At 35.1% G+C, this 23,287-nt stretch overlaps 1 protein-coding gene across 3 annotated transcripts in view; it reads right to left on the bottom strand.

The window, feature by feature from the left end:
• Window positions 1-23,287, bottom strand: part of FNIP1 (folliculin interacting protein 1) — a 175,971-nt gene that overhangs the window by 48,953 nt on the left and 103,731 nt on the right. For all 3 annotated transcript variants that reach the window (XM_069091827.1, XM_069091824.1, XM_069091826.1), the window contains exon 3: window positions 1,151-1,282. In XM_069091827.1, the coding sequence (XP_068947928.1) occupies window positions 1,151-1,282 (132 nt within the window). The remainder of the gene's footprint in view (window positions 1-1,150; window positions 1,283-23,287) is intronic.

Raw genomic sequence — 23,287 nt, 5'->3', positions numbered from 1 at the left:
TGTGAGCAAGACAGAAGTTCTGGAGCAGACAAAGGCAGTATAACAAGATGACTGACAAGGGAAAAAACTCTCAAGTGAAATGTCCAATCAACATCATTAAGAAGTATTTATTCAACTTTCATGTGGCTAATGAGAGTGGTCTAAAAGAAAAATATTTTGGGACCCCATGGAACTCCTGTCTGTACATTCTTGATCATGCTCAAAATACAACATCTAGCATTTTAGTTGGCAAAAGAAATAAGAATTAGATCTAACTTGTCTATTTTGGCAAATATGTAGCATAGAAATATTAGGAATCCATTATAATACTATGATTCAAGAAAAATCCTGCATAAGGCCAATCCAATATTAACCTCTCTATTATAAAATCCAGAAAAAAACCCAGATTATAATTTAGTGTTTCTAAATTAAACACCTGCTATTCATTAAAGCAGAGAGGTAAAAAATACATTCATATTAGATGACTTTTGCTTTACATGAAGTCAATGCTCTGTTACTATGCAGAATGTTAACAGGCTCAGAGATAAGTTTATAAGCAGTCATAGATAATAAATGGAGCTAGAAGTGTATTATAGGACAGCACCTTTTAAAATGAATCACAACCTGTTTTTCTTATATAAAAATGCATTTTGTCTTTTCATATTCATATTATAAGAGGCTGAGAGATTTTTTTATTTCACTGATACAACTGAGGCTTTATAGCCAAGAAATCATAGGTTCAAATCCTGACTTTGGAATATACTGGCTGAGAGGCAGCTAGGTGGTGCAGTGAATACAGCACCGGCCCTGGAGTCAGAAAGACCTGAGTTCAAATCCGGCCTCAGACACTTGACACACTTACTCTTAGACGTGTGACTTTGGGTAAGTCATTTAACCCCAACTGCCCTCCAAAAAAAAAGCAAAAAAACCCCAATATATATATATAGACTGTGTGACATATTCAAGTCCTTTAATCTCTCAGTGCTCTAGAAAACTCTCTAAGACTCTAAGTTGCAGAAAAGGTGCTAATCTGCATTGATGGCAGAAGTTCCCTTACCTAGGAGTTTTGAAACCACTCTTCCATAATTAAAAGATGTTTTAAAGAATTAAATACCCTGGTTATCTGATAACATGACTGTGGAGTAAAATAAGGGTAGGTCAGTGTTCTCACCTGGTATTTGGGGCACTGCTCTTTTGTGTCTGAAGAATTAACAGAACTGTCCAGAGAAGAAGAACTATCCCCTCCAGGTTTCAGTTGGCAGCATTTTCCAAAGACTTTTACCTGAGCATCACTACAAAGTTTCTGAAATACATTATTCCCATTAATTGTGTTATTAAAGACATAAAATGTAGAAGTTTCACAAAATTTATCATTTGATACTAATAAAATATACACATTTTTGCTAAAAGTTATATTTCTGAGAAAATAAAATGCCCTTGTATAGCCTACCAAGATACTACAGATTCAATTATTTTCAAACCCAAGGTACTGATAACCTCTCCTTTTTTTCTTCACAAAAAATTTATAAAGTAGCTTCACACTTTTCATAAAATAATTTATGTAAATTATTTGAACTTATTACTCTTGTAAATAAAATACAACTCTTAAATATATAAGAAAAATAACCTACCACTTAAATATTTATTAACTGATAAAATCCTGGATAACAAATTTATAACTTATAAAACAATAATATTTTATTATTTTATTAATGATAGATTATGTTTTTCAGTATTACTACTCATAATTATTGTCTAACCATTAACGGAGGTCAGTATTTTTCTTTATATTAATTACAGAAAAAATCCCACTTCTCATGAAGACGTTATAAATAACAGCTACCACTTACATAGCATGTTAAGGTTTGCAAAACACTTTCCATACGTTACATCGTTTGATGCTCACAACAACCCTGTGAGATAGGTGCTATTATTGTTCTCTTAATACACACATACAAGTATAAGGAGAAAATAGTTATAAAGTAAATTTGCTTCACTTATAGTATCACCAAACTATCCATTTTTTTAAACTTAAATACTCTTCTAAGTACCTTAGTACATGAAAGTAAATGTGTTTTGTAATTTTTTTTAAAGTGCCCCATAACACCCACAATATTATCAGAAGATTTTTGCAACAAATTTTCCTTTAAAAGGGTGTTCATAAAGTTGGTTACTCTTGTAACAACCTGAAAAATTGTATATAGTTGTTCACTCATATTTCTTATACTGAGCAGCTAGGTGGTGCAGAGAAGAGAATGACATCCCTGAAGCTGGGAAGACTCACCTTGCTGAGTTCAAATCCTGCCTCTGATATTAGCTATGTGAACCGGGGCAAGTCACTTAATCCTATTTGCCTCAATTTCCTCATCTGTAAAATGAGCTGGAGAAGGAAATGGCAAATCACTCCAGAATCTCTGCCAAGAAAACTCCAAATGGGGTCATGAAGAGTTGGACACAAGTGAAATGATGGAACAACAGCAATAAAACAATTCTTACTGTCAATAAAATAAGTTAACATTAACATCCAGACAGATTTCATCATCCCACTTGGAATAGATGCTTAATGCAATACATAAGACTCTTACAAGCTGTGTGACCCTGAGCAAGTTATTATTATTATTATTTTGCCTTTTGGGGGGCAATTGGGGTTAAGTAACTTGCCCAAGGTTACACAGCTAGTTTTTGTGTGTGTGTCTGTGTGTGTGGGTGTAGGTGGGTGTTAAGTGTCTGAGGCCGGAACCGAACTGGGGTCTTCCTGACTCTGGGGCTGGCATTTTACTCACTGCACCACTTAGTCGCCCCCCTGAGCAAGTTATTTAACCTGGTTTGCCTCAGTTGTTCATCTATAAAATGAGCTGGAGAAGTAAATGACAAACAATTCTAGTATTTTTGCCAAGAAAATTCCAAATGGGGTCAAGAAGAGTTGGACATGACTGAAAAATGACTGAACAACAAAACTTATTTCTTACATTTATTGATGAAAACAATGCAATGTGCCCAAGTTGCACGAGAGAATGCATTTTTAACTAGTACTTATATATCTGAGTTTTACCCTGACACTGACTAAAGTCCACCAATAATATACAGCACAACTCCTCCATGTTATATCATTTTCACTGAAAAGTTCTTTTGATGTGGCATTACCTCAATGTAAGAAATCTTTCTTCCTATCAGTTTTAATAGTTTAAATGTGTTTGAAATCCAATGAACATGTTTACCTACAACTGTTACTTCATCTACCAACAAAACAAAATAGGAAGACTTTGTTTTTGAAGGATCTTAAGCTGTCCAGACAATTCCCCTTCCCACTTATAGGGTCTAAGTGGAACAATTCAAAGCTACTTTGCATATAATTCCCCCAAGCTCTGTTTTTTGTTGTTGTTCAGCAGTTTAGTTAGTCTGACTTTTCAGGAGCCCGTGGACCATAACAAGCCAGGCCCTTCTCTCCTCTACTATCCTCCAAAGTCTGTCTAAGCTCATGTTCATTGTTTCCATGACACTATACATCTCATACTCTGCCAGGCCCTTTTTGTTTTACCTTCAATCTTTTCCAACATCAGGGATTTTTCCAATGAGTCCTGCCTTCTCATTATGTAGCCAAAGTATTTAAGCTTCAGTTTCAGTATTTGAGCTCCCAGTGAAAAGCCTGAATTAATTTCTTTAAGTATTGACTGATTTCATCTCCTTGCTGCCCAAGGATCTCTCAAGTCTTCTCCAGCACAATTCAAGAACTCTGATTTAGCAGTACTCTGTTTTTCTTACAGTCCGACTCCCACATCTATACACTGCTACTGGAAAACCCATAGCTTCGACTACATGGGCTTTGGTCAGCAAAATGATGTCTCTGCTTTTTAGGATACTCTCTAGATTTGCCATAGCTTTCCTTCCAAGGAACAAGCATCTTATAATTTCATGACTATTTGGATCATATCAATGGTGGCCCATATCTATTTATCCTACTGAAGAAGGCTTTTTACACTTAGAAATTCTCTAAGCAACTTAATATAATGTAAGCAACACCTTTTGATGTCAAAAATCATGACTTTAAAAGCTGATTCACATTTATTAAGAGTATCTATCGTACTGCGTTATACATTTTCAAGATGTTATTTTAATTTATTAAACTTCATGTTATCTGCAGATAAAGCATTCATACAAAGCAAAAAACATCTTTCCATCAATACCTGTATCTGTAAATCCTATTGATGATAAATACCATACACTCTATTTTCTGAATTTTGGCTTATCTATTCTTGCTCCTTAAAGTGTCTCTATTGTCTTTGTATTAGTTACAGCTGCTCCAGTGTATTATCTCTATATATCTGTCCATCATGAAGGGATATTATTTTTAAAATGAGAGGCTAAAAAATTGAGACAAATTTTGAATTTCCTGGTTAGATATTTGAAACGAATACTTATAACTGGTTTCAAGTTATTAAAAATTTTTTAAGTTACTTTTTTAAAAAGCAAATGAAAGGCAGAATGATATGTTATGTTTAACTTCCACACAAAGGTCAACTTTGGATTTACATATTTCACACTGAAATTTAACAAGCAGGGCAACGGCATAACTCATATGTATTATGAGCGTGTGTTGACGGATGGTGACAGTAACAAATAACATGTGAGACATGATTTAACATGCGGCCACTGAAATTTGACCTTGTTTTTGCATACCATATTAAATAATCCCATGGTCGCTTCCACTATCAATTGGAACAAATTTACCATGTTGGTTTCATTTCTGTTGACTTTAATTTGAATTTTGTTTTCATTTTTAAAAGTGAGTATGTTTATGGGAAGTCTTACACTCAGAAACAACCAATACTTTAGTTGCTTCCACTATCCCCCACAAGACAGGGCACACCTAAGATTTGGGGAAAATTCTGCTCTTCAAAGATTTTGCTATTTTGTGTTCTTATTGTTGTTGTTTTAAAATGAGTCCCAGACTGTGTATACTCTTAGGTACATTCCTTTAGTGATTTCTGAGATGACTTTGGACAAAATGCAAGAGAAATCAACTGTTTCTAATCTTAGCTCTCATGTAGCATAATTCAAAATAATGATGAATGTACCAAATAAAACAGGTAAAAAAATTCCAAGAATTTTTAACAGAAAAACTAAAGAAATGAGCAAGAAAAAACCCCCTCCAATGTAATTAGTAAATATGAGGTGAAAAGTGAAAAAAATTATAAGAAGTATAACTCTAGAGGGGAAAATAAGACATACCAAAGAATCTACAGAATGCCTTAAGATTACAATAAGATAAAATAGAAAGTATAGGACCTCTAGTATTAGAAATAAAGTCATTGAAATAGAAATTCAAGAAAATATGAAATGACAAAAGTTTAAAAGACAGTGACAAATCCTAGGAAAGCAAAGGATTCTCTCTTAGTCTGGCTCAGGAAGAACAAAAAAATGTGTAAAGGAAAAGTGGGAAAAAAAACATAACAAAAGTTTAAAAACAGAAGACCTTTAATAAAAAGTTCTAATGAAAGCAAATGCCTGCAAAACAAAGCAATAAAAACAGAGAAAAGATCTCATTTAGACTATCTGAGAACTGCTGTGCAGAAAAATGTCAAAATGATCTGAATACTGTAATTTAAGAAATCACTTTTAAAAATTTACTGGAAAGATCTGACCACAATGAAAATTAACCGAATTCGAGGTGGCCAGGTGGTACAGTGAGTAAGAGTTCCGGCCCCAGTGTCGGGAGACCCGGGATCGGTTCCGGCCTCAGATACATGGCACCCACACAAAATAACTGGCCGTGTAACCTTGAACAAGTTACTTAACCCCAACTGCTTAAAAAAAAAGAAAATTCACAGAATGCTGACATAAAGGAACCCTAAAAATTGCTCACCCAAAAACGTAGTCACCAAGTTTCAAAGCTTTAAGATCAAGGAGAAAAGTCATTTACAAAGCATCAAATATCAGCTCAAATGGTACAAGACTACCCAATGATGACAAGAAATGAAAAAGGATAAAAGATTTCATGAAAAACAGAGACAAATGGATTGTATTCCATAAATATCTAATCTGCAAAAGTGACTGTACCTTCATCATGGGAAAAAAATTGTTCCTTAATGAAGAAATAATTTAATTTCTTCTTGAAGAGAAATCCAAAGCTGGGAAAAATTTTTAACATGTAAATTGATCAAACAGATAAACAAGGTAATCTAGGATAGAATGCAAATAGTAAAGGTGATACAATATTAACATCCTACAAAGAGGTGATAAGTATATATTGACTTTTAAGTTAAAAGGTCTTTGAAAAAGGTCTTTGAAAAAAAATGAGAAGAAATGTGAGAAATGAATTCCCTGAAAAAGGAATAGACTAAACTAGATTAGCTGGAGGTCTGAGAGAAATGAAATTATGTTTCTTGAAATTGTGTGCCACAAGTGAAGGTAAATCAAAGAAGGAAGTAGAAGTTGGAGAAGATAGGGTGATTCTTAAAACATACTTTTATCTGGTATACCTAGAAAAGGGGAACCAAAAATAATCAAATATTTTTGCAATGAAAGAAAAATTTTAGATATCATTGATATGAGTGTGATTAATGCTGGATTATTACAAAGTTAAATTTCACTATGCTTGATATCGGAAGTGGTGGTAGCTGTGTGTTTGTGTAAGATTACAGGTTTTTAAAAACAAAAACAAGAGGAGGTGGAGCAAAAGCAGGAACTCTCTTGAGCTCCCACTCTAACCACCTCCAATAACTATAAAAAATTACTATAAACAAATTTTAGAGCTACAGAACCCACAAAGTGACAGAAACAAACCTCTCGCTGAAGGCAGCCTGGTAGGTCAACAGGAAGGGCCTATCGCACCAAGCTGGGAGCCAAGCACAGTCCCCTGTGAACTGCACAAGCCCAGACCTGGAGCAGCCCTGACTAGCAGCACAGACCAGCTGGAGCAGATTTCAGGAGAGTGAATCACTGGCAGCTGGCAAGATGAACAAGCAAAGAAAGAGCAATCAAACTATAGAATCTTTTTGGGGGACAAAACACAGAACTAGAAGAAGACACAACAAAGCCAGAACTCCTGCATCAAAAGCTTCCAAGAAAAATATGAACTGGTCACAGGCTATGGAGGAGCTCAAGAAGGAGTCTGAAAATCAAGTAAGAAAAGTAGAAGAAAAATTGGGAGAAATGAGAATGACACACAAAAAAATCATGAAAAGTGAGTCAATAGCCTGACTGAAGAAAATAACACCTTAAAATAGACTAACTCGAATGGCAAAAAAAAGCCAAAAAAGCCAACAAGGTGAAGAATGCCTTAAAAAATCAAACTGGCCAAATGGAAAAGGAATTTCAAAAACTCACTGAAGGGGTGGCTAGGTGGCGCAGTGAATAGAGCACTGGCCCTGGAGTCAGGAGGACCTTAGTTCAAATCCGGCCTCAGACACCTGACACAATTACTAACTTTGTGACTTTGGGCAAGTCACTTAACCCCAATTGCCCTCCAAAAAAAAAAAAGCAACAAAAAAAAACCTCCCTGAAGAGAATAATTCCTTCAAAATTAGACTGTAGCATGTGGAAGCTAATGACTTTATGAGAAATCAAGATACTATAAAACAGATCCAAACAAAGGAAAAAATAGAAGGCCGTGTGAATTATCTCACTGGAAAAAACACTGCCCTAGAAAATAGATTCAGGAGAGATATTTTAAAAATTATTGGACTACCTGAAAGCCATGATCAAAAAAAGAGCCTAGAAATCATCCTTCAAGAAATATTGTCCTGATATTTTAGAATCAGAGGGCAAAGTAGAAATTGAAAGAATTCACCAATCGCCTCTTGAAAAAGATCCCCAAAAGAAAACTTCCAGGAATATCATAGCCAAATTCCAGAGTTCCCAGGTCAAGGAGCAAATATCAGAAGCTGTCAAGAAGAAACAATTTGAGTATTGTGGAAACACAATCAGGATAACACAAGATCTAGCAGCTTCTACATTAAGGGATCAAAGGGCTTAGAATATGATATTCTGGAGGTCAAAAGAGCTATGATTAAAACCAAGAATCACCTACCCAGCAAAACTGAGTATAATGCTTCAGAGGAAAATATGGTCATTCAATGAAATAGAGAACGTTCAAGCATTCTTGATGAAAAAACCAGAGCTGAACAGAAAATCTGACTTTAAAAACAGGAAATAAGAGAAGCATAAGAAAGTAAATAGGAAAAAGACATCATATGGAACTTATTAAAGTTAAACTATTTACATTTCTATATGGAAAAACTATAATTGTAACTCATGAGACTTTTCTCAGTATGAGGATAGTTGAAGGGAATATATATCTGTGGGTGTGTATATATACATATATGTATATATATGTAGGAGGGTGTATGTGTGTATAAATACATGAGTATGTGTATATGTGTGTACATGAACACATAGAGGGCATAGGATCAGTTGAATATGAAGGGATGATATCTAATAAATAAAATTAAGAGGTGAGAGAGAAATATATTGGGAAGAGAAAAGGAGAGACAGAATTCGGGAAATCATCTCATTCAAAAGAGGCAAGAGAAAACTGTTACAATGGAGGGGAAGAGCAGGAAGATGAAAGGGAATGGGTCAACCTTACTCTCACTGAATAAACCAAATTCAACACACTCAACTGGGTATCTTACCCTACAGAAAAGTAATGGGGAAGGGGATAAGGGGAGATGATAGAAGGGAGGGCAGATTGGAGGAGAGGATAGTAAGAAGAAAACACTTTTTTATTTTGGAGTCGGGGAAGATAGGGCAACTGGGGCTAAGTGACTAGCCCAAGGTCACATAGCTAGTTTTTGTGTTAAGTGTCTGAGGTCAGATTTGAATTCAGGTCCTCCTGACTCCAGGGCCAGTGCTCTATTCACTGAACCACCTAGCTGTCCCAAGAAGCAAACACTTTTGAAAAGGGACAGGATCAAAGTAGAAAACAGAATAAGTGGGGGGCAGGACAGGATGGAGGGAAATATTGTTAGTCTTACACATTATAATTACTATAGAAACATTTTGTGTAACTACACCTGTACAACCTATATTGAATTGCTTGTCTTCCCAGTGGGGGTGGGTGAAGAGATAAAAAGGGAAAGAATGTGGAAATCAAAGTTTTAAAAATAAATGTTAAAATAATTGTTTTTTACATGCAACTGGGAAATAAGATATACAGGCACTGGGGTATAGAAATCCATCTTGCCCTACTATAAAGTTAGGGGAGCATGGGGGAGGTTATATATAAGAGAGAACAGAGTAGGGTATTCAGTAGGCTCACTATCTTGGGGTAGAGGGAAGACAGGGAGAAAATTTGTAACTCAAAATCTTATGGAAGGGGCGGCCAGGTAGCACAGAGAGTAAGAGCACCGGCTCCAGTGTTGAGAAGACCTGGAGATCGAATCCTGGGCTCAGACACTAAGTACCCACCCAGAAACACCTGGCCGTGTAACCTTGAGCAAGTTACTTAACCCCAATTGCTTAGGGGCGGCCAGGTGGCTCAGCGAGTAAGAGCACCGGCTCCAGTGTCGGGATGACCTGGATCAAATCCGGGCTCAGATACTCAGCACCACCCCCAGAAATAACTGGCCATGTAACCTTGAGCAAATTACTTAACCCCAATTGCTTATAAAAAAAAAATCTTATGGAAATGAATGTTGAAAACTAAAAATAAATAAATAAATTTGAAAAAAAGAAACAAAACAAGAAATACAATTTTTAAAAAGAAGTACTAGAAAGGATCAAATAGAGGGAAAACCAAACTTAACTATAACCTTGAATATTAGTGATCTGAATCTACCAAAGAATGAAAAAGAAGCAAAGTACAAAACAAGTTAGAAAAAAAAAGTCAACAATTTGTAATTTTTAAGAAACACATTTAAAGCAAAGAGATTCATAGTAATCGTGTGGAATGAAATTTAATATACATTAGCTAAAGAAAAAAAAAGATGATTTCAGATAAGAATATTAATAGCAAACATAAATGCCAAAGAAACAAAGAATATAAATATATACACACCAAATAGCATGGTCTCTAGATTATTATAACAATTATTTGATTATTTTTTAACAGTCAAAAAATGTTTTTAAGTTCCAAATTCCTTCCTTTCTTCCAAATCCTCATCCACCCACTGAAAAGGCAAGAAATGTGATATAAATTACATATGTGGAATCATGTAAAACATATTTCCATGTTAGCCATGTTGTAAAAAAAAAAGTAAAAATTACTTTTGCTTCAATCTATATTCAGGTTCCACCAATTATTTTTCTGGAGTTAGATGGCATTTTTCATCGTAAATCCCTCAGAATTGTCTTGAATCATTTTTTTAGGGTAGTCCAACAAGTCTTAAATGATCTTTCCTCAATCTATTTTCCAGGTCAATTGCTTTTCCTGATAAGATATTTCACAATTTATCCTATTTTTTCCATTCTTTTGACTTTATTTTATTGTTTCATGATGTCGCATGGATTCATTACCTTCCACTTGCCCAATTCTAATTTTTATGGTTCTTTTCTTCAGTGAGCTTTTGCACCTTTTTCTTCCTTGACCAATTCTGCCTTTTAAAGAATTCTTCAATTCAGTGAATTTTTATGCCTCTTTACCATCAGGTCAATTCTGGTTTTTAAGGTGCTATTTTCTGCTATATATTTCTGTGCCTCCTTTAACAAGCTTGTTGACTTCTGTTTTAATATTTTTCTTGTATTCCTCTTCTATCTTTTCCCAATTTTTTTCTCTACCTCTCTTATTTGATTTTTAAATCCTTTTTGAGCACTTCTAGGAATTCTTGTTGGCCTTTTATCTTTCTTTGAGGTTTTTGGTTAGCTGTTTTCATATTTTTTTTCTTCTTCTGAGTTTATTTCTTGGTGTTCCCTAACACCATAGTAGCTTTTTATGGTAATGCTATTTTTTTGTTGTTTGAGGTTCGTTGTTGCTGTTTGCTCATTTTTCCAGTGCATTTCCTGACATTTTACTTTATGTTAAAGTGAGGCTCTGCTTCCTGGGTTGACAGAACAATATCCTAAGTTTTAGGCTTTTCATGCTGCTGTTTTCAGGACTACTTTGGGGGAGGGCAGAGGGGACACGAGTGGTAGAGTTGTCTATAGGTCTGTAAGTTTTTGTTGCTTCCAAATCAGTATTATTCAAGGAGATGTGGTCACTATTCTCCTGGTCTGTGTTCTGGTCTTTAGCCAGGAAAGGAACTTGTTTCCCTGCAGCTCCAAGTGCGAACACCCCTCTTGGCCCTGGAACAGGGTCCTGTACACTCCTGCAGTCACAAATGCTAGTGCTCCTTTCTGCCTTGGAACTGAGCCCAAGGGCCCTGCTCCTTTGTGAGTGACCACAAGCACTCTGCTCTACCCTGCAACTGTGACCAGGGCTCCTGCTTCACTATGGCAGCCAAGTGCCAGTGCTCCTCTTCACAATGGAAATGCAACCCATAGATGCATATGGGCAATGAAACAGGGACCTGCACCCAGTGACAGAAAATGGTCCCTTGCAATCTCTTTAAGATCAATTACTCCCTTATTGTCTGTAGGCTGAGAGCTACTGAAATTGCTGCTGCCACAGCTGCCTCCAAGGCCTACTGCTGATGCTGCCAATAGCAATTCCAAATTCCAAACTTTACTACAAAGTAGTAATCATTAAAAGAGTTTTGTACTGGCTAAGAAATGAGAGAAATCGCGAGTAAGAGCACTGGCTCCAGTGTTGAGAAGACCTGGAGATCGAATCCCGGGCTCAGACACTTAGCACCCACCCAGAAACACCTGGCCGTGTAACCTTGAGCAAATTACTTAACCCCAATTGCTTAGGGGCGGCCAGGTGGCTCAGCAAGTAAGAGCACCGGCTCCAGTGTCGGGATGACCTGGGGATCGAATCTGGGCTCAGATACTTAGCACCACACCCAGATATAACTGGCCGTGTAACCTTGAGCAAGTTACTTAACCCCAATTGCTTGAAAAAAAAAAAAAAGAAATGAGAGAAATCAATCAATCAACAGAATAGGTATACAATATACAGAAACAAATGAACACAATAATGTGGCATTTGATAAACATAAAGATTCTAGGAAATAAAGATCCTAGTGAGGAAAGGACTCACTATTGGACAAAAACTGCTGGGAAAACTGTTGTTCTATGAACAGGGAAACAATTTATGACCATAAAAGAGAAGGAAGGAGTAAATTTTTTTTAATTTAAACATTTTAATTTTTTTCAATTACACACAAAATAATTTTTAACATACATTTTTGTAAAACTTTGAGGTCCAAGTTCTTTCTCCTTCCCTTTTTCCCTCCTTGAGAAGGCAAGCAATTTGATATAGATTATACATGTGCAGTTATGCAAAAAATTTCCATATTAGTCATGTTGCAAAAGAAAACACAGATCAAAAAACAACCCCCCATCCCCTCCCCCCCCCCAAAAAAAACCCTGAAAAATAAATAAAGTTAAAAAAAGTATGCTTCAATCAGCCTTCAAACTCCAACAATTCTTTCTCTGGAGGCAGACAGCATTTTTCAGCATGAGAACAAGCCAAGTCATTCACAGTTAATCACTGTACAATATTGCTGTTCCTGTGAATAGTGTTCTCCTGATTCTGCTCACTTCACTTTGTATCGATTCATGTAAGTCTTTCTAGGTTTTTCTGAAACCATCTAGATTGTAGTTTTGTATAATACAGTAGTATTCTATCACTATCACAGACCACAACTTGTTCATCCATTTCCCAACTGATGGGCAATCTTTTAGTTTCCAATTCTTTGCCACCACAAAAAGAAATAGTAAAAATATTTTTGTACGTATAGGTCCTTTTCCTTTTTGTTTTTCATTGCTTTGGAGTAAACCTAGTAGTGGTGATTGCTGGGTCAAAGGGTATGCACAATTTTATAGTTCTTTGGGCATAGTTCCAAATTGTTTTCCAGAATGGTGAGATCAGTTCAATAAGTCCACCAATAGTGCATCAGTGTCTCAATTTTTCCACATCTGCTTCAACATTTGTCATTTTCCTTTTCTGTCATACTAGCTAATCTTATAGGTATGGGCTAGTATCTCAGAGTTGTTTTAATTTGCATTTCTTTAATTAATGGTGATTTAGAAAATTTTTTTCACATATATATAAATAGCTTTACTTCATGTGACAACTTCCTATTCATATCCTTTGACCATCTATCAACTGGGGAATGACTCATATTCTTATATATTTGACTCCGCTTGCTATGTATTTGAGAAATGAGGTTTTTATCAGAAAAACTTGCTATAAAAATTTCCCCTTGTCCCCCAGTTTTCTGTTTTTCTTCTGATTTTAGCTGCATTGGTTTTGTTTGTGCAAAACCTTTTTTAATTTAATCAAAGCTATCCATTTACTTCCCATAATGCTCTGTATCTCATGTTTAGTCATAAATTCTTCCCTTGACTGTAGATCTGACAAATAAGATATTCCATGTTCTTCTAATTTGCTTATGTCGTTCTGTAGCCTAAATCACAGACCCATTTGGACATTATCTTGGCATATAGTATGAGGAACTGATCTATATCTAGTTTCTTTCCAGTTTTACTAACAATTTTTGTTAAATGATGAGTTCTTACCCCCAAAAGCTTGAATCCTTTGCCTTTATCAGACACTGGCCCACCACTCTATTTCTTATCCAGTACCAGACTGTTTTGATGATTACTGCTTTGCAATACAGTTTGAGATCTGATACAATGGCTAGGCCAGCCTTCTTTCACATTTTTTTTGTTGATTCTTTTAATACTTTTGACTATTCTTTCAGATGAATGTTGTTATTATTTCTTCTATGTCTATAAATTATTTTTGGTAGTTTCATTGGTATGGTACTGAATAATTTAGGTAGCATTGTCATTTTTATTATATTGGCTTGGCCTCATGAGCGATTAATATTTCTCCAATTGTTTAGATCTGACTTTATTTGTGTGAAATGTGTTTTATTCATATGGTCAGACTCCCAAGTATTTTACATTTTCTGCAGTTATTTTAAAAATGGAATTTCTCTCTCTCTTCCTAATGGACTCTGTTAGTAATAGAAATGTTGCTGATTTCTGTGGGTTTATTTTAAATTCTGCATTTCTGCTACAGCTGCTAATTATTTCAACTTTTTTAAGTAGATATACTCTAGGATTCTCTAAGAGTGCAAAGAATGATACCATCTGCAAATAGTGATAGTTTTATTTTCTTATTGTCTATTCTAATTCCTTTAATTTCTTTTTCTTCTCTTATTGCTATAACTAATATTTTTAAAATAATATTGTTCCTCAGTTATATGTAAAAACCCTTTTTAACAATTGTTTTTATAAATTTTGAATTCCAAATGATCTCCTCAGCTTCTTTCTCTTCCCCCTCCCTGAGATAATATGTAATCTGATAGAGAAAGATTATATACATGCTCAATTATGTAAAACATTTTCGTATTAGTCAATTTCTGGAAGAAAATTGAAACAAAAAAAAGTGAAAAACAGAATGCTTTGGTCTGTATCCAGAGTCGATCAGTTCCTTGTCTAGAGGTAGATACTGAATAATAGTGGTGATAATAGACATCGCTGCTTTATCCCTGATCTTATGGGAAGGCTTCTAGCTTATGCCCATTACAAATAATGTTTGTTGATGGCATTAGATAGGTACTACTTATCATTTTAAGGAAAGCTCCATTTATGCCCATGTTTTGTTTTGTTTTTTAAACAGGAATGAGTGTTGTATATTGTCAAAAGATTTTTCTGCAACTGTTGAGATAAATGATTTTTGTGGGTTTTATTATTGATAGGGTCAATTATGCTAATAGTTTTTCCTAATATTGATCAGTTCCGTAGTTGTGGCATAAATCTCACTTGGTCATAGTGTTATCATCTTTGAGATATATTGCTCTCACCTCCTTGCCAGTATTTTATTTAACATTTTTGCATCAATATTCAATAGGGAAATTGGGTCTATCACTTTCTTTCTTTTTTGAGTCTTCCTGTTTTAGTTATTAGTACATATTTGTATCACATAAAGAATTTGGTTGAACTACTTCTTTGCCAATTTTCCAAATACTTCATATAGTATTTGGAATCAATTGTTATTTAAATGTTTTGTAAATTCACTTGTGAATTCATCTGGTCCTGGGGTTTTTTTCTAAGAGAGGGTTATTTAAGTATTCTTTTTCCTCTAATCTGTTAATCTGGAAATTTATATTTTTTGCAAATATGTAAATATTTCACTTATATTGTCAAATTTATTGACATACAATTGGGCAAAATAGCTTGCTTAATAATTGCTTTGATTTCTTCTTTACTGGTTGTGAATTTACCCCTTTCACTTTTAATACTGGTAATTTGATTCTCCTCTTTTAAAAAAAAATCAAATTAGCCCCACCATAAAAACAGCTCTTAGTTATTTTTTTTATTAGTTCAATGGTTTTCTTATTTTCAATCTTATTAATTTCTTCTTTGATTTTCAGGGTGTTCAAATTCATGTTTAATTGGGGATTTTAAAATTTGTCTTTTTTCTAGTTTTGTTTTTTTAGTTGCATGTCCAAACCAATGATCTGCTCTTTCTCTACTGCAAGATATAAGAATTCTGAAGTATAAATTTTCCTGTAAGTACCACTTTGGCTGCATCTTATAAATTTTGGTATATTGTCTCATTGTTTTCATTCTCTTTAATGAAATTATTGATTATTTCTCTGATTTGTTCTTTGACCCATTCATTCTTTAAGATTTAATCATTTAGTTTCTTTATTATTTATGTTTTAATATTTTCCGTTAGTTACAAGTAAAACTGTTTTTAATGTCATTAAAAAATTTTTTTTGAGTTCCAAATTCTCTCCTTCCCGCACCTCCCTACTTCATTGAGAAGGCAAGCAATTTGATATAGGTTATACATATGCAGTCATGCAAAACATATTTCCATGTCATCTCATTTCTAATTAATTTTTAATCTGTGTTTACATGGCCCTTTATTGAGTATAATTTTTATTGCATTATGATATGAAAAGTATAGATTTAGTATTTCTTCTTTTCTGCATCTGGTTATGAGGATTTTATTCCCTCATACAATAAATTTTTGTGAAGGTGCTATGTACAGCTGAAGAAAATGTGTACTCCTTTCTCTTTCCATTCAACTTTCTCCAGAGGTCTATCATGTCTAACTTTTCTAAAATTCTATTTATTCGCTTAACTTTTTTCTAATTTATTTTATGCTTGAATTTATCTAGTTCTTGGAGATGAAAGCTGAGGTACCCCACTAGTATAGTTTTACTGTCTACTTCCTCCTATGACTCATTTAACTTTTCCTTTAAGAATTTGGATGCTATATTATTTGGTACATATGTTTAGGTATTGATATTTCTTCATTGTTTATGATCCCTTTTAGCAAAACGTAATTTCCCTGCTTTTTAGGCAAACTTATGGTTGGCATTTTAACGATGTGACCAGTCCTTTGGAGTTGCACTGTGCAAAAGAGTTTGGATGCATGGCAGTTCAGCTTAAGAAAGGACTTCAATGCCTGGACCTTATCTTACGAGGTCATCCTCAGAACTGGAGAAATGACACAAGGCAAGCACCCACATGGAAGTCAAGTGATACAAGAACACTCTCAAAGCCTCTCTGAAGATTTTGGAATCAATTGTGAGACATGGGAGACTGCACAGGACTGCCCAGCATAATGTGCCCACATCAAAGAAGGTGCTATGAGTAAAGCAGAATTGCAGTAGTTCAAAAGAAACATGAGATGAGCAAATTTAGAGTCATCTTCCACTCCAGATGTTCAAACTGTTTGTGTCTGACCTGTGGTAGATCCTTCTAAGCCCATACTGGTCTGATCTGCCATGTTCAGACACTCCTTGACCCCAACATAAGTGATGTCATTTTGGGCCTCTTAGAGAATGAAGGACAACAGTCAATCCGTTTTCCCTGTTTGTCTTTTAATTAGGCTTATTTTTGCTTTTGCTTTGTCTGAAGCCATGATTTCTACCCCTGCCTTTGATTCTGCTCCCACCCCTTCCCACTCTGTGGGTGTCTCTCTGCTTCAAGTATGTGGGTTTTTTTTTTCTTAATAGTATTTTTTCCCCAACTACATATAAAGATAGTTTTCAACATTCATTTTGTAAAATTTAGAGTTCCAAATTTTTCTCTCTCCCTTTTCCCCCATCCTAGACAGCAAGCAATCTGATATAGGAATTATTAAATATTAAAAATATTTCTATATTAGTCATGTTGTAAAAGAAGAATTAGAACAAAAAGGAAACACAATGAGAAAGAAAAACAGAACCAAAAAAAAAGTGAAAATAGTATGCTTTGATCTGTATTCAGACTCCACAGTTCTTTGGATGTGGTTAGCATTTTCCAACACAAGTCTTTTGGAACTGTCTCGAATCATTATATTACTCAGAAGAGCTAAGTCTATCATAGTTAATCATCACACAATATTATTGGTGCTATGTACAATGTTCTTCTCTTTCTGCTCACTTCACTCAGAATCAGCTCATGTTAGTCTTTCCAGGTTTTTCTGAAATCTACATGCTCTTCATTTCTTATAGCACAACAGAATTCCAGACATGTCCCAATTGATGGGCATCTCCTTAATGTCCAATTCTTGGCCACCACCAAAAGAGATACTGTAAATATTTTTGTACATGTGGGTTCTTTTCTATTTTTTATGATCTCTTTGGGATACTGACCTAGTAATGGTATTGCTGGATCAAAGGGTATACACAGTTTGATTACCCTTTGGGCATAGTTCCAAATTGCTCTCCAGAATGGGTGGATCAGTTCACAACTCCACCAACAATGCATTAGTATTTCAATTTTCCTACATCTTCGCCAACATTTATCATTTTCCTTTTCTGTCATATTCATCAATTGACATGTGTAAGGTTGCACCTCAGAGTAGTTTTAATTTGCATTTCCCCAACCAATATTGATTTAGAGCATTTTTATATGATTATAGATAGCTTTCATTTCTTCCTCTGAAAGCTGCCTATTAATATCCTCTGATCATTTATCAATAAAGGAATGACTAATACTCTTATAAATTTGACTCAGTCCTCTAAATACTTTAGCAATGAGGCCTTTATCAGAAACAATGGCTATAAAAATTGTTTCCCAGATTTCTGTTTAACTTCTAATCTTGGTTGCATAGGTTTTATTTATGCAAAAATTTTTTAATTTAATGCAATCAAAATTATCCATTTTGCACTTATTAATGCTCTCTACATGTCTTGTTTGGTCATAAATTTTTCCCTTCTCCATAGATCTGAGAGGTAAACTTTCTTTCTCTCCTAGTTTGCTTATGGTATCATCCCTCAATCACATACCCATTTCGACCTTATCTTGGTAAAAGGTGTGAGATATTGGTCCAAACCTAGACTGTACCTAACCTATTACTATACTGATCCACCATTTTATTTCTTAGCCAGTACCAAATAGTTTTGATGACTGCCACTTTATAATATAGTTTCACATCTGGTACAGTTAGGTCACCTTCCTTTGCATTTTTTCCATCAATCTCTTAATATTCTTGATCTTTTATTCTTCCAGATGAATTTTTGTTATTTTTTCTAGCTCTATAAAATAATTTTGGTAGTTTGATTAAGTAAATTGATTTAGGTAGAATTGTCATTTTTATTATATTAGCTCAGCCTACTCAGGAGAATTTGGTACTTTTTCAATTGCTTAGATCTGACTTTATTTGTGTGAAAAGTATGTTGTAACTGTGTTCATATAGTTCCTAGGTTTGTTTTAACAGGTAGACTTCCAAATATTTTATATTTTCTGCAGTTAATTCAAATAGAATTTCTCTATCTCTTGCTGCTGGGTCTTGTTGGTAATTTATATAAATGCTGATGATTTACGAGTGTTTATTTTTTATCCTGCAACTGCACAAAAGTTGTTAATTGTTTCAAGTAGTTTTTTAGCTGATTCTCTAGGATTCTCTAAGTACACAATCATATCATTGGCAAAGAGTGATAGGTTTGTTGCCTCATTGCCTATTCTAAATTTCTTTTTCTTCTCTTATTGCTAACACTAACATTTCTAGTACAATATTGAATAATAGTAGTGATAATGGACATCCTTATTTCATCCCTTATCTTACTGAAAATGTTTCTAGCTTATCTCTATTACATATAATGCTTGCTGATATTATTTTAGATATCATTTTAAGGAAGACTCCATTTTTTCCTATGCTCTCTAATGTTTTTCATAGAAATGGATGTTTTATTTTGTAAAAAGCTTTTTTCTAATCTATAAAGGTAATCATATGATTTCTGTTAGTTTTGTTGTTGATATTGACAATTATGCTGATAGTTTCCCTAATACTGAACCAGTCCTACATTCCTGGTACATATCTTCCCTGGCCATAGCATATTATCCTCAAGATATATTGATGTAATCTCTTTACTAATATTTTACTTAAAATTTTTTGCATCTATATTCATTAGGGAAATTGGTCTATAACTTTCTTTCTCTGTTTTGACTCTTCCTAGTTTAGGTGTCAGCACCATATTTGTATCATAAAAAGAATTTGGTAGGTCTCCTCCCATTTTACCAAATAGTTTAGATAGCACTGGAATTAATTGTTCCTTAAATGTTTCATAGAATTTGCTTCTAAATTCATCCGGTCCTGGAGATTTTTTCTTAGGGATTCATTAATGGCTAGCTCTATTTCTTTTTCTGAAATGGAGTTAAGAACTTCATTTCCTTCTTTGTCTCTTTTAATAATATATTCTGCTCCATCCTTTCACATTTACTCTGTGTATATCCCTCTGCTTCAAATGTGTTTCTTGTAAACATCATAATGTAGGATTCTGGTTTTTAATCCACTTTAAAAAAAAAAACTCTGCTTCTGTTTTATGGGAGAGTTCATCTCATTCACATTCACAGTTATGATTACTAATTGTGTATTTTCCACCATTCTCTTTTTCCCCATTTAAACTTTTCTCTTTGGGCGGCTAGATGGTGCAGTGAATAGAGCACCAGCCCTGGAGTCAGGAGGATCTGAGTTCAAATCCAGCCTCATACACTTTATCATACTAGCCGTGTGACCTTGGGCAAGCCACTTAAGTCATTGCCCTGCCTTCCCCCTCCAAAAGAAGCAAAAATTATAAAAATAAAATAAACTTTTCTCTTTGTCCCTCCTCACCAGTTTTGCTTCTTACCACCACCTCCCTCAATTTACCCTCCCTTCTATTGGCCTTTCCCCGTTCTATTTCTCTATAGAGTAAGATAAATTTCTATATCCAATTGAATGCATGTCATTCTCTCTTTGAGACAAATTTGAGCATAAGGTTCAAACAATGCTCATCCCCTCATTTCTTTCCCTCTATTGCAAAAGGTCTTTTTAAGGCTTTTCCTGTGATGTAATTTACCCTATTTTGTCTCTCCCTTTCTTCTTCTCCCAGTACAATTCTTTTTTCACCTCTTAATTTTTTTTTATATCATCATATCAAAGTCAACTTATACCCTCTGTCTATGTATACTCTTTCTAAATGACCTAATATAGTTCTCAAGAGTTAAAAGTATCATCTTCTCATGTAGGGAAAGCAGTTTAAATCTTATTGAATTACCTGGGTTGTTTTTGTTTTCCTGTTTACCTTTTTATGCTTCTCTTTAGTCTTGTTTAGATCTTGGAGATCGAATTTTCTATTTAGCTCTGGTCTTTTCATTTGGAAAGTTTGAAAGCCCCTATTTCAAGGGCGGCCAGGTGGCTTAGCGAGTAAGAGCACCGGCTCCAGTGTTGGGATGACCTGGAGATCAGATCCAGGGCTCAGACACTCAGCACCACACCCAGAAATAACTGGCCACGCGTGTAACCTTGAGCAAGTTACTTAACCCCAATTGCTTAAAAAAAAAAAAGAAAAAGAAAGTCCCCTATTTCATTGAATATCCATCTTTTCCCCTGAAAGATTATGCTCAATTTTGGTGGGCAGTTGATTCTTGGTTGTAAGTCAAGCTCCTTTACCTTCCAGAATATCATCTTCCAAGTCCTCTAAGCCCTTAATGTAGAAGCTTCTAAATCCTGTGTAATTCTGATTGTGGCTCCTTGATATCTGACTTGTTTCTTTCTGGCTGCTTACAGTAATTTCCCCTTGATCTGATAATTCTGGAATTTAGTCACAATATTCCTTGGAGTTTTCATTCTGGGATCTCTTTCAGGAGGTGATAGTTGAATTCTTTCAATGACTATTTTACCTTCTGGTTTTATGCTAAGTTTTCTTTGATAATTTCTCTAAAGATGCTATCCAAGCTCTTTTTTTTTTCTTTTTATCATGGCCAACAGGTAATCCAATAATTTTTAAATTCTCTCTCCTGGATCTATTTTCCAGGTCAGTTTTTTCCTGATCGGATATTTCAGTTTTTCTTATTTTTTCCCATTTTTTTGGCTTTGTTTTACTGTTTCATGATATCTCATGGAGACATTAGTTTTTACTTGCCTAATTCTAATTTTTAAGGAGTTCTTTTCTTCAGTTAGCTTTTGTATCTCTTTTTCCCTTTGGTCAACTCTGCTTTTTAAAGAGTTTTTTCTGTTCAGTGAATTTTTGTGTCTCTTTTTGCCATTTGGATAATTATGTTTTGTTCTGGTTTGGGGGGGTTGGGGTTTTTTTTAGAGAGGGGAAGGCAGGGCAATTGGGGTTAAATGACTTGCCCAAGGTCACAAAGCTAGTAAGTGTTAAGTGTCTGAGGCTGTATTTGAACTCAGGCCTCCTGACTCCAGGGCCAGTGCTCTATTCACAGTGTCACTTAGTTGTCCCAATTGTGTTTTTTTAAGGGTTTTTTTTCCAGTATTTTTTACTTTGGCGCCTCCTTTACTAAGCTGTTGACTCTATTTTCATAATTGTCTTCCATTTCTTTTCCCAATTTTTCCTCTACTTCTCTTATTTGATTTTTAAAATTCTTTTTGAGCTCTTCTAGGAATTCTTTTTGGGTTCTTGATCAACTCACCTTTTTCTTTGAAGCTCTACATTTTGAAGCTTTGTTTTAACTTCACTGTCTTGATCTTCCCTGTTGCCATAGTAATTTTCTAGAGTCAGCTTCATTTTTGTTGTTTGCTTATTTTCCCAGCCTCTTTTTGACTAATAACTTGACATTAATGTTGAGCTCTGTTCTCAGAGCGGAGGAGGCACTCTCCCAAACTTTAGGCCTTTCTTGCTGCTGTTTTCAGAGCTAGCTCTAGAAGCCTGTAAGTCTTCAGTGATTCCAAGGTTGCAGGATCTAAGAAGTCTGCTCTTATTGTTTTCCTGGTTTGTGCTCTTATCTATGCATGAATACAAGCACTGTTACCAAGGCCCTTGCATTTCTGCAGCTGCATGGGCTTGTGAACTAGTGTTCCTCTTAGCTCTGGGATTGCAACTCAGAACTGCATATGGGCAATGTGACAGAGTCCTGCACCCAATGCCAGAAAAGGGTCTCCTGTCATCTCCTTCTGACCAGCTGTCTAACCCCCCTTACTCTCTGTGGGTGGAGAACTCCCAAAGCTGCTGCTGAACTGCCTCCAATGTCTACTGCTGGTGCCTGGTGCAACCTGCAATGTATTGTCTGGACTGGGCTTTTGGTCTGACCACCACACCAATAAGACAGACCTTTCCTGCTACCTCCTAAGTTATGCTGGGCTGGAAAACTGTTTCACTCTGACCTGTTTGATGCATATGTTGAGTACTGACATTACTTCGTTATCTATGGTACCTTTTAGCAAAATGGAGGTTCTCTGCTTATCTCTTTTAATTAGGTCTATTTTTGCTTTTACTTTGTCTGAGATCATGATTGCTATACCTGCTTTTGATTCTGCTCCATTTCTTTATTTTTACTCTGTAGATATCTCTCTACTTCAAGTATGTTTCTTGTAAACAATATATTGTCATATTCTGGTTTTTAATCTACTCCGCTAGCTGCTTCCATTTTATGGGTGATTTCATCCCATTTACATTCACAGTTATGATTCCAAACTGTGTATCTCTCTTCACTCTATTTTTTCCTATTTATCTTTCTTTCTTCTTTTACCCAGTCCCTCCCCAAAAGTCCATGTGATCCTGGGTAAGTCACTTAACCTGTTTGCCTCAGTTTCCTCATCTGTAAAATTGGGATAAAAATAGCACCTACCTCCTAGGGCTTCTGCAAGGATCAAATGAGATACTCTCTGTAATGCAGTTACCATAGTGCCTGGCACATCATAGGGTCTTAATAAATGCTTATTTATGGGGGTGGAGCCAAAATGGCAGAGTAAAGGCAGGAACTCACCTAAGTTCTCCCAAATTCCCCTCCAAACAACTTAAAAACAACTCCTCAAATCATTGGAGGGAGGAGAAAATAGATGCTTATATAAGTAAATGAATGAATAAATGATAGG

Source organism: Petaurus breviceps, unplaced genomic scaffold, assembly GCF_028583685.1.
Source record: "Petaurus breviceps papuanus isolate PSGF00001 unplaced genomic scaffold, PetGlider_PUasm1.0 189, whole genome shotgun sequence".
Taxonomy (NCBI): Eukaryota; Metazoa; Chordata; class Mammalia; order Diprotodontia; family Petauridae; genus Petaurus; species Petaurus breviceps.
The sequence above is the reverse complement of the archived record's forward strand: the minus strand, read 5'-3'. Positions and strand labels throughout refer to the sequence as shown.